General features: G+C 38.5%; 1 protein-coding gene across 1 annotated transcript in view; it reads left to right on the top strand.

Annotated features, from left to right (window-relative positions):
• The first annotated feature begins 2,798 nt into the window (after positions 1 to 2,798).
• The window catches only part of LOC119732036 (reelin-like), a 53,793-nt gene continuing 40,793 nt past the window's right edge, over positions 2,799 to 15,798 (top strand). Inside the window, exons 1-6 of the mRNA XM_038205404.1 lie at positions 2,799 to 2,892; positions 6,033 to 6,829; positions 9,592 to 9,814; positions 11,037 to 11,140; positions 12,421 to 12,493; positions 13,079 to 13,227. Of these exons, the coding sequence (XP_038061332.1) occupies positions 6,604 to 6,829; positions 9,592 to 9,814; positions 11,037 to 11,140; positions 12,421 to 12,493; positions 13,079 to 13,227 (775 nt within the window). The 5' untranslated portion in view covers positions 2,799 to 2,892; positions 6,033 to 6,603. The remainder of the gene's footprint in view (positions 2,893 to 6,032; positions 6,830 to 9,591; positions 9,815 to 11,036; positions 11,141 to 12,420; positions 12,494 to 13,078; positions 13,228 to 15,798) is intronic.

Below are 15,798 nucleotides of genomic sequence, written 5' to 3'. Positions count from 1 at the left end.
TAGTTGTAGGAATAACGCTTGTGCACGAAAACAAATGCAGTATGAGCAGTTGAAGCAAATCTCAGGAGAGACAGAAGGTGTATTACGGAAAATGTTGGTGTGGGCAGTGGCGAGACATTTATCCATTTTCTTTTAGCTTTGAAAGCGCCAGCATTTCATACTGTGGTAGCAGCACTCCATCATGATCCCGCTTTCAAAATATATACAACAAAAAATGTCATCAAAAATTAAAAGGAAACATACACATACTCACTACTCAGAACCTGGATAAGTGTTTTTGTTACCATGTTATCAATGCGTCAGGAAAGTACTTGCTGTGTTTGACCAGCATCTGATAAAATAACTGAACATTTGCTAAATTAGACTAGGCCTATACGTCTATGTCAAGTAGAAAACAGTGGTACACAAGTGGAGCCTGTTTATTTGCAGTCGTGCACAATTCGGAATCTGCATGGACCGTACGTACACTACGCATTATAACGACGTATTAGAAACCTGCTCTGGCGAACATTGTTAGCACAAAGATGAGATAAATAGGTGTATTATTAAAACGTGTAATTTTTCTGTATTTATAATTGGATCAATGAAATTAATTTTACACTGGAGCATAATTATTTGCAAATATTCATTCCTCTGAAATATATAAAACCTACCGGTGTCCCCCCCCCCCAAAAAAAATACCCCAACCCTGAAGCCACCCTCTTTTTCACAATTTCCATGAAAAATTTATATCTTGATACATATTATTTGACAAGTTTATTTCGTGGTTATTGCCAATTGACAAAAAGTACCGCTTTTCCTTGGGGGGGGGGGGGACACCCATATTGTGGGTGACAATGTGGGTGCAAAGTGCACCTTTAAATATTTTGAATGTTTCATGTTTTTTGCCGCACAACTGAGGGCACTGTTACTGTGGTGTCTCTTTAGGACCACTCTTCAAATTGTTTTTTTCTCTTAAAATTGTAAACCCAAATCTGCTTATTGAAAACATTTGTGCCTAACCTTTTTTCACTGTCGTACTGTCATGTACAGAAACATCAATAAACCATAAAGCAGAAACATCACCCCCAGCAAACCCTTAAATTCTGATGACTTTTTATGCTGAAGCAGTTCGTGAAACTGGAGTTTTTGCCTGGAATGACATCACAGTTTTGCTCACGAATATAGAAACGCCCTTATATATTAATATGGCAAAATAAGTTAAATGGAACACAAAGGTATATTTCACGGATTGCATTAAAAAAAAACCCTCCATTTCATGAGCCCTTTTGAAAAAAAATGTTTACAGAATAGTGATTTATGGAGACAGTGTACATTAAGCCCATAACATATTAAATTTAAGATTTGTCAAAATACTTAAGCAAGGTTCATATGAATTGTTCATATTTTCGTGTGCACTATCTCAAGTCTGGGATAATAACGATAATAAGTGACATTGTTCCTTTGAGTGTGATTGCCTGTTTTGTGTTGTTGCTCGTGTTGTGCATTTTGTGGATGCCTGGTCGCTTTGTTTAACCTGTTGACAACCGACGGTGTCGTGTTGCAAGACATCTATCAGTCGGCTTTAATTGCTGAGAAATGCTTAGATCAAGGATAATGTTTCGCATTGTATAGAGACGACAATACATATAGCTTCCATCCCGACCTTTGGACGAAATGTTCGGAAGGGAATTTGGCCTCTCACTCATGGTTTGCTTTAAAAGAAAAAAAAAATTCAAATTGGCTGAAAAGGTCGACCACTCAATGTGTTAATTCAGGCTTTCATAGACTTGCGGTTACGGGTATATCAATTGAATTAATTTCCGTTTTCTGTCAAATTTGGAGAGATTTATGGTCCGCGAAGCAATAAACTGCAGTCGAAGATGATTGTAAATCAATTGGCCCCGTTTTCAAAGTGATCTTAACCCATTGTCCTTTCTTGTTTGTAGAGAAGAGGTGGGCGGGGAATTTCGGCGTAGTTTCGGCGTGGATTGGGTACGTAGAGCATGGTTTGGGCGTGGTTTGGATGAGGGTATAGCATGATTTGGGCGTGGTTTGGATGAGGGTATAGCATGGTCTGGGCGTGGTTTGGATGAGGGTATAGCATGGTCTTGTTTAAACTTAGCAATGCCAGTCCACGAGTAAAAACAATAAATCTAAATGTAGAACAAGACAAACTATTTTTTCCCAATATCTTTTTTTGTAACAAAAAATCCAGTAATTTTACCATTAAATGCTATTCATTAATCGCGTGTTATAATTTGAGAGGGAAAACTGATCTTTTATTATTTACATTTTCTAAATATTTATGGGTATTTTGTTAGATTTTGGATTTGTATGAAAAATCATTTTTGAAGGGGGAATAGGTAATATTTTGAGTATCTCTGTGGCATCCCTTACTATTTTGGGGTTCTGAAAAACGAAATTTTCCCCTTGTTCAAGATGGGTTGTTATTATATGTTATATTAAAATCACACCAGCGTTGAGATGAAATCCGGAGATTAAACTGTTGGGAACACATAACGGACACTGACACGATGGCCTGCAAAATGCGATTAACTCTGAAAAAGGACGGAGACCCTTCCTCGAAATAACCCTTCGCTAGCGCTGCAACAGTATAATTAACATCCGCCCCTGTAGAAATGCCTCCCTTTTTATACATACATATACTCAACCAGTTTACATTCGTTAAAAGCTTTATAGGCAGCCCCTCCCCCTACGCCCCCCCCCCCCCCAACTGTGTTTCACAAAAACAAAAAACTTTGGACTGATTGGCCACAGCGCCCTCTCTGAACAGTACTACACATTTTGCCTTCTCACCGAAAGAGGGCGTGATTTTTCAGTCCACAACTTGGTCTGACTTTGGCAGTGGCGGGTATTTAAATTGAACATTTCTGGAAATGAAGATTTGACGTAAGTTTGATTTCATTTATTGTATTTCTTTGGTAAAATAAGATAATTTCCTTTGTAAGGTTATCCTACAGCTGACTAAATGACACTCAAAAGTGACATTCTGATATTTCTTGACACATTTGTACTAGCGCAACCAGCACTAGCCTGCTAGTCTAGTAGCTGCAGGTTGGACTCCGTTGTCACGCAACGGAGTCCGGGGTATGATTGAATCTCTCCTGCCATAGCGAATTTTTTTTGCATATTTTTACCTGACGGAGGAAGCTGAAATTTCGCTTACATATTCCTTGTGTCCAGAATTGTACCTGCGCTGGGTTTAGGAACAGCAAATATGCCCGCGGGCGGTGTGTTTACCGAAAAATAACGTAACATGCATTGCTAGACGCTGGCGCATTTTGCAAAGAACGCATGATGATTTGGACATGTTGGAAGCGCCATAATCTGCGCAGGTAACGCTTGCAACACGCGTGCGCTATCACATACAAATTGAAGGTGAGTGCGTAGAAAAAGGACCACATAGCTTTAGGGGGTCTGATGATACACAGCAACGCGTGTTAAATTACATTTTTCAAGTATTTCCTATCAAAATTAAAAATGTTTCTCAATCTTAAATTCAAGTCAGCATTTTTGCAGTGACTGACCTTCATTGAGATGAAACTTATTTTGCCTTAAGAGCACACTTTGGATACACACATGCAGCTCGGCGGTGGCATGCAGCAGCAGCAGACAGTCTCAAGTGGCGGCCAGTCTCAAGCATTGGTTATGGATGTATGCGGTGCGCGTGACGTGACATCGACAACGCACTATACCCATGGTACCCAATGATAGTGCAATACGTCATCGCACGTGAATATTTAATTTTTCATGAAGATTTAGTTAATATTCATTAGGTAGGCCTAAGCCTTATACATGTACTTTATGGTCCCAAGTACTGGCTGGCAATGATCGTTCTGGTATTAGTGTAGTGGATAAGGCTGGTGGGATGAAATGGTGATGGAATCCTGGTAAAAGTAAGTAAATGAAGGAACATCAGATGACTAGTGGGTGGAGCGATACATGTAGATTTGGTAAATCTATTGTGATCACGCAATGCTTCATGGGTATACATAATACGTACAGAAGACATGCACGAAAGCCGAGGCAATGACGTTTTCTGGAGAAGCGCCACCAAAATCATCCACAAATTCAACATTTTAGTCCTTCTTGTTCCATTTGAAGTCGATTATTAGCTTCATGAATGACTGTTGCATGGTTGTGAGGCATGAATTATGGAATCTGGGTTCAACAGAGCATGTTTTTCGTGACTCTTATGATCAAGTTTTTGTAACGTACATTGTAGTTGTAGCTCCAGCTCTAATGCGATAAGCATTGGAGCTGGAGTTACTCTAAAGCTACATGTAGATTTACTTTAGAGTAAGGTACATCTGCAATAAAATGAAGTTATTAAAAGAGAATCAAATCTGTCGGTACCTGTGAAGACGAAGAGATAGAATTTACAGTCTTACTGAGTTTCACAACACAAAGATAATGATAAAGCACAGGAAATAACTTGAAAAGGCTGTGTCTGTGAGGGCGCCCTTTGATTAGCACATTGGGAAAGTAAATTTACTGTAATGGCACTCTGAAAGGGTGGATGTATTTGTTTGTCAGCACAATTTACTGTATGTGTCATTCTTGCAGTGAGGGGGGAAACACATTAATTTAGTCAGTTTTAATTCTTTACTTTGTCCCTGGAGGAGAGTTGTAGGGTAAATCAGCAGGGAGCAATCATTTGTCGCTCAGAACTTGTCAATTACATCAACGCCTTAGACAAGATTGTCCTGCCTCCAGGTACAAAAAAAAAAACAGAAAGAAGGAAGGCCAGACACTTTCATTGCTCCATAATCAATAATGAGTCGCACTGCGTGTATTCGTGTAATCCCCATAACCCAAGGGGGCTGTCGTCCTTGGTAAGACGTGAATGTGATTGTAACAAGAGTTACAAAACTAAAGTCTAGAGTTTGTCACCAACAATGCCTGTTCTGCACACTACCCATGCTACCAGTAAAATGATAATGTGGCTTTCAGGAAGCAGTCTTGATTGATTTTTATGACAAAAATAACCCAACTTTCCCCCACAAAAAAAAATTAATTACATTGTGCATTAATAAATAATATACAACTTAAAACCATAAAATGAAGCTACATTGTATTTGACCAACATCAGAGTACAAATGTAACCTGTTAAAAAATGTCTTCTAAATGCAAACCACATGTATGGTTTAAAGCTCATTGATTTATATTGGATTGAAACTATGTAAAATCCAAATAAACAATTTGAAAACAGGGGTGTCAATTTTTTAGCCTTTGTAGGATTACAGCATTTTTTCTATGCATGTTTTCATTACTTGGTCCATTTCACCCTAATTGCCTGTTACTGTTATTTTAATCAGCACCAAGGACTCCTAATGCCAGTAATTGCTCAAAGTATATCCCTTAAAGGCATGGATTGAAAGTATTTTTCTTCGGTATACAATAAAAAGGTTGGAGTAGGGATTTAAGAGTTGAAGTGTTAATCTGATGTGGCGTTAAGGAACCTTCAAGGGCGATGTCAAGAAATATGCGAGGTTTTACAATTATGCAGAGAAAACCCAGGACAGAGAGATTTCGACCACATCAATGGACAATGAGTTATTAGCAAAGTTTGGAAATTTAATCCGTGTTGTTCAGAAATAGTCACGATTCTATAAGAATGAAATGAAAATACAATCCTAGGTAGAATTTTCGATGAGTAACTTCGGGCATGTTCATAGAGCAAGCATCTTTGTTCCTTAAGTACTGGTATAACAGGAATGGGTTTTCACCGACAAATGCCAGCAAAACTGTTCCCTTTTTAATATACTGTAGTTTACATGGGTCTATAAAAGCTTACCGTTAACCCCTAACTTATAAAAGTTTACCATTAATCCTCTAACTTATAAAAGTTTACCATTAACCCCCTGCATTTGTAACTTATAAAAGTTTACCATTAACCGCGTATCTTAAAAAAGTTTACCATTAACCTCCTAAAAGTTTACCATTAACTCCCTAACTTATAAAAGTTTACTGTTAACCCCCTAAGTTATAAAAGTTAACCCCTCTTTTTTATGGTTTTGAATTCACAGCTGATCCGTTTACCACATGTCAGCAGAAATCGGGCTCAAAAGGTGTCAAAGCGGGGCCAGAGGCCGCAAGACCCCAGCAGAAAGGAGAGCGAGTGTTTACGCTGCCTCTAGTGATGCGTAAATCATGTGTGCAGTCAGTCAGACCAAGACGGTATTGTTGTGAAGTGGAGAGAGCTTGGGGGGTTACAAGTCAGGGCAGTGGAGTCTCTGATGGGATTGGTGTAGCATTGGCGGGGTTGCTGGCGGTGCTGGTCGACACATCAAAGGATCCTTATCAATCCCTCTTTAGTCTGAGACACCGCAGGTAGGCTGTCGCATTACCTACGTGACCCTGTCAGGGGTCCTTCACTTGTTTTGCTCAGAGTTTGTGAAATCAATTGCTCGCCAGTTGAACCATAAACTGGAAGTTTTTGACTGTCGCTACGGAATTTCAAGTTAGAAGAAGCTCACGCATGTATTCAGCTTTTTAAGATTGCATACAAGTTGGTTCCCTTCTGTTTTACACTGCTTGGAATCCTTTTAAGGAAAAAATTGTCTATGATTGAGGCAAAACTGTAAGGACTATTTTTGAATGGACCTTCCAGGCATGTCTTGCGTCGTCGTTCTTGGTGTATTGCTGGGCTGTCTGCTGGGTGGTGTGGCACCCCAACTCTCACCCTATCCCTTCACCCCTCCGTCCTGGCCCTGCAGCTTCCAGGGGGAGGAGTCAGATCTAGGGGTGGGGCAGACGGAGGTTGCGTTGTCAGTCAGTGTCGAGGGGAATCCACTGTTTTATGTGCCGGGAACTTGGTATCAAGGTAAGTCTGGAGTCTTTTCATTCTTTGATCTATTTTAATGTCCTAAATTTTGTCAAAGAAGATTTAGAAATTTGAATTAGTTTATTTTTAATAAAAAAATGAATTATTTTAGATGACTGCGCCTTATTCCGCACATTGTGGATTGTTAGGACTTGAAAAGTAAACATTTCACTTCTGTAAATGTCACACAAGCAGTAAATGAATAAATGTTTCTGTGCACACTCGTAGTTTTTGAACATCAAATAACTCTGTGATTAGTTTGAAAAACCAAATAAACCACAAACCGCAAAATTAATGCTCATTACAATGTACATTGATTAATTTCTAAATGAGTTTGGATAGTTTATTCACCGTCTAAAAATGAAATGACCAAAATTGAAATGAAAGTAAAGCATAGAAATGGAAAATGTTGGATATTCAATAAAATAATCCCAGTGGTTTTTTTTTGTACTTTTAACCCAAAATACAAACAGTTTATGGTAAAATGTGGACACGTGAACAATCGTCATGTTGTGTCAGCATGTGTCGCCCATCCCCCTTTTATACATTTGTAAATGAAGAAAATTGTTTGTCTATTAGTACAATGTACATTCTACTGGTACATTGTACGTACATATATACGTGGGGTCTTTACAACTAAACAGACAAAAGAGGCCATCTGAACAATATTGTTGAGTAATCCTAGACCGAGTCAAGCACTAAACATTGTTCAAGAGCAAAATGAAATGACAGGCTGTATTTTGAAAAACCTTGTTCAAACAACAAATAAACATGGATTCACTCGAAACAGGGAAAAGTATTAAAATAATTTTACATGTTTTTTTCCTTCAAAATGTTCAAACTATCCATGCGCTCCATCTTTTCTTTCAGTTTTTACTAAATGGTATGGCATTGCATATATTGCTGCCTGTTTTGAGGAAACAAATTTAAAGTGGCAATCCTAGACAGCTGAACAAAAGTCAACTGGAAAACAGTCTAACGGACATTAGTCAGTTCTGTTAATCCCATTCTGTCTTTTCCTACCTCCATGATCCCATGCGCCAGAATTTACCACTGTACAAGTAGGTGGTTGAATAAATTTATGATCTACCGGTATAAAGATCAAGTTATCATACATTATTCCTGGTACATTTACACGTGTACTTCCCAAAAAACACAGATGACCAACTCCTGTGATCATGTACAATTTGAAAGCTGCCACCAATTTGTCATCCCTTATTTCCTAAACATTTTCCAAATCTCTGATAATTTTCGTGAACTTTATTTCCTAAGATTGACAAACTGGGTTCTGACAGAGACACAGACCACCTGGTATGTGCTCAAAGAAAGAAAGAAAGAAAGTTAGTACAATGTAGGGGCTCACATGGGGCTCCCTATAGCCATAAATCCCTCGGCTTGACAGTTGATATGATCCAGAACATTCCAAGTTTTATGCTGATTCGGTGCCATTGATGACTGACATATTTACAATGTATTTCTTGGGAAGTTTTGTAGTTTGGGGTTAGAGAAGATGAATGGCTGAGAGGAAAGGAATATTAAAATACAATGCACGTGAAGGTCAAGGATGTTAGTGTGATCTGAGTTTCTGATTTGAAAAGAATTTCCAAACTTTTGTTGTTGAGATCTTTGTAACTAATAACGCTGTTGTTGCAAGTTTTGTCTTGACTTTCACTGTACAGCAGGGGTGACTCAGATGATATTTGTCCGGATTTTCCTGATTTCAGAAATGTTTGTCGGGGGATTCTTTTCTGATCTTGAATTGCTGAGGTGCTACCATAAAAAGTTTAAAAGTCAATATATAGAACAAAAGAAGTTGGTATTAAGGGGGTGCCTTGAAGCCCTTGATGGGGTACATTTATACAAACTTGTTCCATAGACCTTACATGTATGTTCCTCAGGCCCTCCTCAGGCCCTCGGTGACCAACATCCTCTGCCGATTATTTGAACGATTTGTCATTTTCCCCTATTCCCGACCCTGACGCAGGTTTTTTTTGTTTCTTACTTCCTTCCTGTTCATTTGTTTTAAGTTAAAATGCTGTCTGGCATCAGATCAGAGATCTTAATGATGTAGTTTCTTGAATTTGCTAGTTCCTAAGGATGTGACATTTACACGTTGAAACGTTTATTACGAAAAACATTCTAAAGTTTTGAAAAAGGGACCAACCAGTATGCCTACTGATCTTCCTTCAGTTCATGACGGTTTGATTTAAAATTAAACATAACGTACATGTACATGTATATCACAAATAATTAATGATGTCTCCAACCTGTTTTAATTACAAAACCTTCTGAAGTACCGCAGTACTTGATTACATTCAGGGTACACATACATGTACCGGCATGACCGGTAATAAGTTTTAACTCTTTCATTGACTGCCTGCTCTTTATTATGTCAATCTCCCAGTCTGCAGACATAATGGGCAGACGTTGGCCCTTATGACATGGCTAAACATTTCAACAGTTCTTAAAATATTTACTATTTCTTTAGTATTTTTGAATTTCACTGTGAAAAATAGATGGTCGATATTTAAACAATGTTTTTCTCTTTCTAGCAATAAGTGTTTCATTTTTGAATGAGACATCAAACGAAAAAAAAAATCCAACCCATGCTCATATCCCACTTTGCCACACGCCTTGATTATCTGAATTGAGACACCCTTAGAAATAATGTCGACACAATTTTCATCCTCAAGTTAAAGCATTCATGAAGACTCATGTGTAAAAGAAACTATTTTAATTTTCCATTTGTCTTTTTTCTCAAGTGAGCCTGACATCCAGCTCGATGTTCAATGGCATCTCCGTCATTGGTGTCTTCACGTCCCAGATTCCCGGAACCTCCGTGGGGCCATGGGATGCTAGCAGTCCCATACCAGGCATCACCTACATGTGCTCCTTGATCCATCAACAGATGATGCGGCTACCCCAGCGAGATGCATTGCTCTATTGGATTGCTCCACCGGCCGGAAGTGGCTGTGTCAGTTTCATGTAAGTATGTCATAGGTGAAAGCCTGAGCCGTAGCATGTTCACAATGGCTTCTCATTGACACAATTACCAACATGAAGGATATTCTAAACATTCAATGCTCGGTGTGAATAGCCCAGTAAACTCTCTGGTTGTTAATTTTACCAAACAGGCAGCTAGTTTTACACATGTATCGACAATCTTTCCAGAGTCGTGCCGGGCAAAAAGTATTAGAAATGACTCTTACTGTGACTGTCTTTCGACAACTTGGGCCTGTAGTTGCGCCAAATTGTGACATGTAGCATGTCAAACTTATTTCAGTTTGAAAAATAATTTGGCGAAACTCTTTGTTTTGTTTTCTAAAAAAAACCCACAATACTATTTTGAGCAATTCTGGGATATTGTTCCCAGTCCTGTCCTAGACTGAATCCTTATCACGTGGAAACAAGTTTGAAACAAATTAATATTGTTGATTTGCCACAAAAATAATTAAGCAAAATCGAAAACAAAAGACCGTTAAGTTCCTCACTTTATCAAAGGTTCATTGAATTCTTCCAGCAGGATCAAACATCAGGAATTCAGCAACCCATACTAAATGTTTGCAGACTGTGGTCAGACCAGAAAACCCTTAAAGGAAATAGAAAGACAATCTCCCAGTCTGCTTCGTGTTTACTTGACAAACATTCACTTCCACTTATGTTGCTCATGTCTGGATTGATGATTGACCTACCAACACTTGAAAATGCATTAATGTTACTCTGTTGAGTGATTGTGTGGATAAAAACACTCTACTTGACTTCTCAGAAGCTGTACTTGGAATTGGCTAATGCATAGAACATGCATGACGTGATGTCAACAAAAGTGACAAATGGGTGCAAAACATTTCACATTTTGTGAGGGATGATATTAACGTGTGATAGAAGCAAACTTTTGAAGTATTTTTTTTTTCTTCTGAATTTGTAGATAGCATCAGTTGCACACTGTGAATAACACAAACTTGATGAATGGTATTTAACCTAAGTTTAATATTTGACTGGTGGAAAATGTTCGGCACCATTTAGACCTTTCATTTTTACATTTATTGACGTTGTCTCACTGACCAACTAACAGCTCACTTTAGCAGACATATAAACCTAAGCCTCAAATTAATATGAATGCTTGGATAAAAAGCCATCATCAAACCGACCACAAAGAAACTGTACTTGGAAACTCACATAAAATTAACTGATTGATTCTGTCCAATAGGGTGACTGCGTTTCTCGGACAGCAGACAATTCTAAAGGACGCCCTCGCTCTGCAACTCTGCGAGAGAGGAATGCCCACGTCTGCGCCATTCCGGCCCCAGTTGGGTAAATATCTGATCACATTTTCACGAAGTCTTTTTAAAATTTGTATCGAATACGTTTTCCCAAGATTTGAAATGTTATCTATTTCAGTGATTTTATCAAACATTTAGAAAGGAGCAAATTTTTTTGTATGACAATTTTTTTACTGAGAAATGTTTAAATTTCGGAAGGAGCATAGATTACAATTTATATGGTTGGATATACAGTGTAAGTGACTGTTTAAAGATTGTAATTTCCCAAACACGAAAAAGGCCATTTTAGTTACCTTTTAGAATCCCGCTCTCTCCTGGCTGCCCAAAGTCAGTTGTAGTTAAACACAATTTGAAGTTTAGAAACAGATGTTAAAGTTGTTTTTATTCTTTAAAGTTTCATCACACTGCAAATTTTTCACTTTTTTTCAAATAAAGTCGTCAATCAATACATGGAATTATACATGTGCGTGCAGGATTTTGAATTGACTCCAGCCTTTTCCTGGGTTTAGCTTCAAAGTTAACCCTTAGCTGAAACATGTTCATTACCTTGACCTAAAGTAGATTCAGTATTCTAGTTATTCCCTGAGAGACTTCCAAATCTCTGTGGTTCACTTGAATAACATACATGTAACTTCTATGATGAAAATGTGTAGGTCACACAGCAAGTCTCAATGGCTCCAACATATGTCATCTGTGCTTGATGTTTTAAGCATACTGCGTGTAGCTGTTTCACAGTGGCAGTTGGTAACATCTTGGGCCAAATATTTTCCAAAACATTAACTCAATTTCCCCCCTGGATTTTAGCATTCTAGTTCACTTACTTCGGTTGAAAAAAGTCATATCTGGAAAAGTATTGGGCTAGCTTTCCAGTTAGCATTTGTGTTCTCAAGTCAGTGCAAAGGAAAAGGGTGGAAAAAAGAAAAAGAAAAGATACATTGTCTCAAAATCTCGAGCACAAAGTTCATGTAACTAAATCACTTTGCGGGGAGTACCTTTGAATAAGTGCCGCCTGTGTTTATCTATAGTTTAAGAAAATAAACAAGTCGGCAAGTGAAACAGGGCACCCGATAAATTAAGCGTGAGACAAGATTTATGCAATAGACCCTCCACCCCAGTCCCCCAGATTTTTTGAGTTTTGACGCAGACCTGAATAACAACAATACCAAGCAAATCACATTACTTGGAAAATTCAGGGAGGAGGCACAAACATGATTGATGCTTGCGTTAGGAAAGCGCCCCCTATAGACATGCACGAGGAAGGTGTTCTGTTGTCGATATCATTGACGTTAATTCTTTGTCTGTTTGTGACAGCCTCGGTGCACAGCGATGGGGTGATACTAAGAGACGATTTTGATTCCTCTGACGCTCTGGACTACACCGTCTGGTAAGTTCTACCACAAATCATCCTGAGGGATCTTGGCAGTATCTCATGGAAAGAGTTACAGTGTAGTCAAGACTGTATGTGTTTATTTCCCTTCCATACAGAATTTACCAGTCCATCACAATTTAGTAACAAGTCTAATAAAAATTCAGACATAAATCAGATTTGGAGGTAGGTCCCAAGAAACGCATTATAAACAATGACAAAGAAATGCTTAGTCAAAATTTACTATGAAGATATGTAGCTTATAGCTTGACTTGAAAATGAATGACTTGTGATGACTTGTGATGACTTGTGATTGACTTATGATGACTTGTGATTGACTTATGATGACTTGTGATTGACTTGTGATGACTTGTGGTGACTTGTGATTGATTTGTGAGGACTTGTGATGACTTTTATCTGAAGACTTGACTGCAATCAGGCATCATGTACATGTAGATGGTATTAATGTTTATCAACTTTGGGTATTACCACCCCCCCCCAAGAACCTTTACCTGTATTTATCCCATAAAGATCAAACCCACATTGCTCAAATTGAAATATTTGTAGTCATAGAAGATCTGATGTTTAACCATTTTCATACAGGTCTGAATTGCACGGTGGCAACATCAGTGATAGCTGCGGTACCGTTCTCCATGGTGACTCCATTGTGTTTTGCAACCATCTTGGCAGGAGGGAATTAAGCACCGCTCACTTGAATCTCACCTCGGCGTCTGTCCTGCAGTTTGCACTCAGTAAGTCATGACAGGACAGGAAATAATTGCTGGACCTGAGGGGCCAGACTACTGAGTCACGGACCAACTGATTGACTGACTCCCCCTCTGACTCCCCGACTGAGTCACAAACTGACTGACTCCCCCACGGATTGACTGAGTCACTGAGTATAAATAATATCCGAATCTTCTCAGCCTAGTCTTTCTTTTTCTAGGTTTTCTTTTTCTAAACGCACACGTGGCTTTACTTCACCCATGCAATCACATTACCCTTTGCCTATTTCTTTGTATGGGACTTGTATATTATTTCAGAAGAACTTTAAAATCTGGGGATTTTTTTGGGGGTGGGGAGTGGGGTTCAGTTATTAGCATATAATTGTTTCCTTCCCAATTATATTTTACACGTAACTCAGATTATAAAAAACCCATTTTTTTTTAAAAATATTTTAATATCTCCCAATAGTCTCACCCGTATTAAAGAATGACCAAACTTTAAAAAAGGTTTTCTTATTTTAAACAAAAACGTTTTCTCTTACACACTTTCACAAGAATTTGGAGACATTTTGGTCAAACTTTTCAATAGCCTGCCAACTTATCAACGTGGCGTAATACACGTTTTTGTTGTTGTTGTTGTTGTTGTTGTTGTTGAAAGTTTGACACCACTGTTTGGCATTGCATCGGTTGCGTCGGTTGTATTGCATCCATTGAAGAAATGACAAAAATTGTAATCGGACTCTTGCTTGAGGAATGACGTTACATGTAGTTATATTTTCAACAGCAACAAGTTGAATGGGAAGGAGATCGAATAAAAGGGCACAAAATTTGACATTTGTTCTGCACATTTCCTCTCCCACTCACTCCTGAACCATCACGTTTTGCAGAGGGACTCACGCACCTTGAAACATTAACTCAAATATGTGCAAAACATCTGTTTTAGGTAAACCAGTGCACCTGGGGGAAAGTGATTGGATTAGGGTGACAAGTCAGATTCAATTACCAGAACGTTATATTAAAGTGTGTCAGTCATCAAGGCCATGTCTGTCTGAGTGCAGGAAAAAGAGAAATGAAAAGTAATTTACAATTGGTTATTGGAGGCGTGGTTGAGGATAATGCAACAAGCTGGAGGTGTGTTGCAGCCAGCCATGACTGGTATTTGAATTCTTTGTAGGCCTGTGGAACACATTTGCAATTTGTCAGTATTTTGTCTGGGGGGGGGGGGTGTTTAGGGGTCTACCCACCCCCCTCTTTTTGGCTGCAAAAAAGTCCAAGCTTGCAGGAAAAAGTAGCATATGCCTGTTAACCCCCTTCCCTCCCTTGACAGCTAAAGCTGGATCAGCCCTTCGTCTGCTTTGAAATTTTGGAGCTTTAAGGTCACTCTGAACATTTCATCAAAATGGAAAATAGGCAGATTTGTGGTATTTTCTGCAGTATGACGCCTTTCTTGGCCAGTGTAGGACACTCGTATGATTTGCCAAATTTTAAAGCTGATCGAGTACATATGTTTGTAAATTTAGATAACATACATGTAAGCGCCTCACATGCACTCTTAAAGAAAGTTCTTAGAGTTTAAAATTGGTACAGTGATTGACAAAACTCAACAACAGCGATGAGATCAAAATAGCATCAGTCACCATATAGCATTCCTTTCCACTCCAAAAGTGGTTGAATGGCTGGGTTTTTTTTTTTTTACATGAAATAAAAGTTGTAACTGTAGATTACACAAAAGTTATAACTTTAAGCTCAGTTGCATTCTCACGCTGTGCAGGTATTTTGCAAGTGTGGTCCCACACACGACCTCATCATGTGAGCTTATCCATGATTGAACCTGATCCAGAAACGACCCGATAAATTCTGCCTCATTAAAAGGCCAGTTTGCAGCCAAGGACCCCTGATGGCTTTAGCCTAAATTGTTTTGGCACCACACCAAGGACTCGATCAAGTTCACAGTTAGTGACGTTTTTCTGATTGCTTTTCAGCAAATTTGATTATCATACATGTAGTTTGTTTTTCCATTCCCAGTTGTCCCTCTGTTTTGATTTGTTTAATGTAATGTCTTCAGTTCATGTTGATGTTACACTGGAGAATTATGTTCAAGGTTCAAGCCAGCAACTAGTTGGCTTATGGCTTTTGGGGTTTTTTTTTTTGCAATTTCCGTTTGTCTCTCTGTTTTAATTTTTGTTTAACACTGCCTTCACATAAATGTTACCCTTGAAACAGGTTTTACTTAGAATTACAAGCAAGGTTTTGGTAATTTGTAACCCGAGAGAGTCGTCAGCGACAGTTTTGTTTTTCACTTACTGTCCTTCCATTTTGATTGGTTGTTTTTATTTGTTACAATTTTTTCACTCTAAAGTGACTCACGAGACCAGTTTTACTCAGAATCTTTTGAAGATTCATGTCATTCATCATCCAAAATGTTGACATTAACATGTTTGTTTCAAAATTACATGTAGTTGTCCTTCCATTTTGATCTTTTTCGTTACAAGGTCTTCACTTTAATGGGACACAGACAAATTTTATTTCAAATGGTTTCCAAGGTTAAGGGAATTTGTAACCAAAGAAGTGGCATTGACATTTAGGTTTTTATGCTGT

The sequence above is a fragment of the Patiria miniata genome, unplaced genomic scaffold (assembly GCF_015706575.1).
Source record: "Patiria miniata isolate m_02_andy unplaced genomic scaffold, ASM1570657v1 HiC_scaffold_24, whole genome shotgun sequence".
NCBI lineage: Eukaryota > Metazoa > Echinodermata > Asteroidea > Valvatida > Asterinidae > Patiria > Patiria miniata.
The sequence above is the reverse complement of the archived record's forward strand: the minus strand, read 5'-3'. Positions and strand labels throughout refer to the sequence as shown.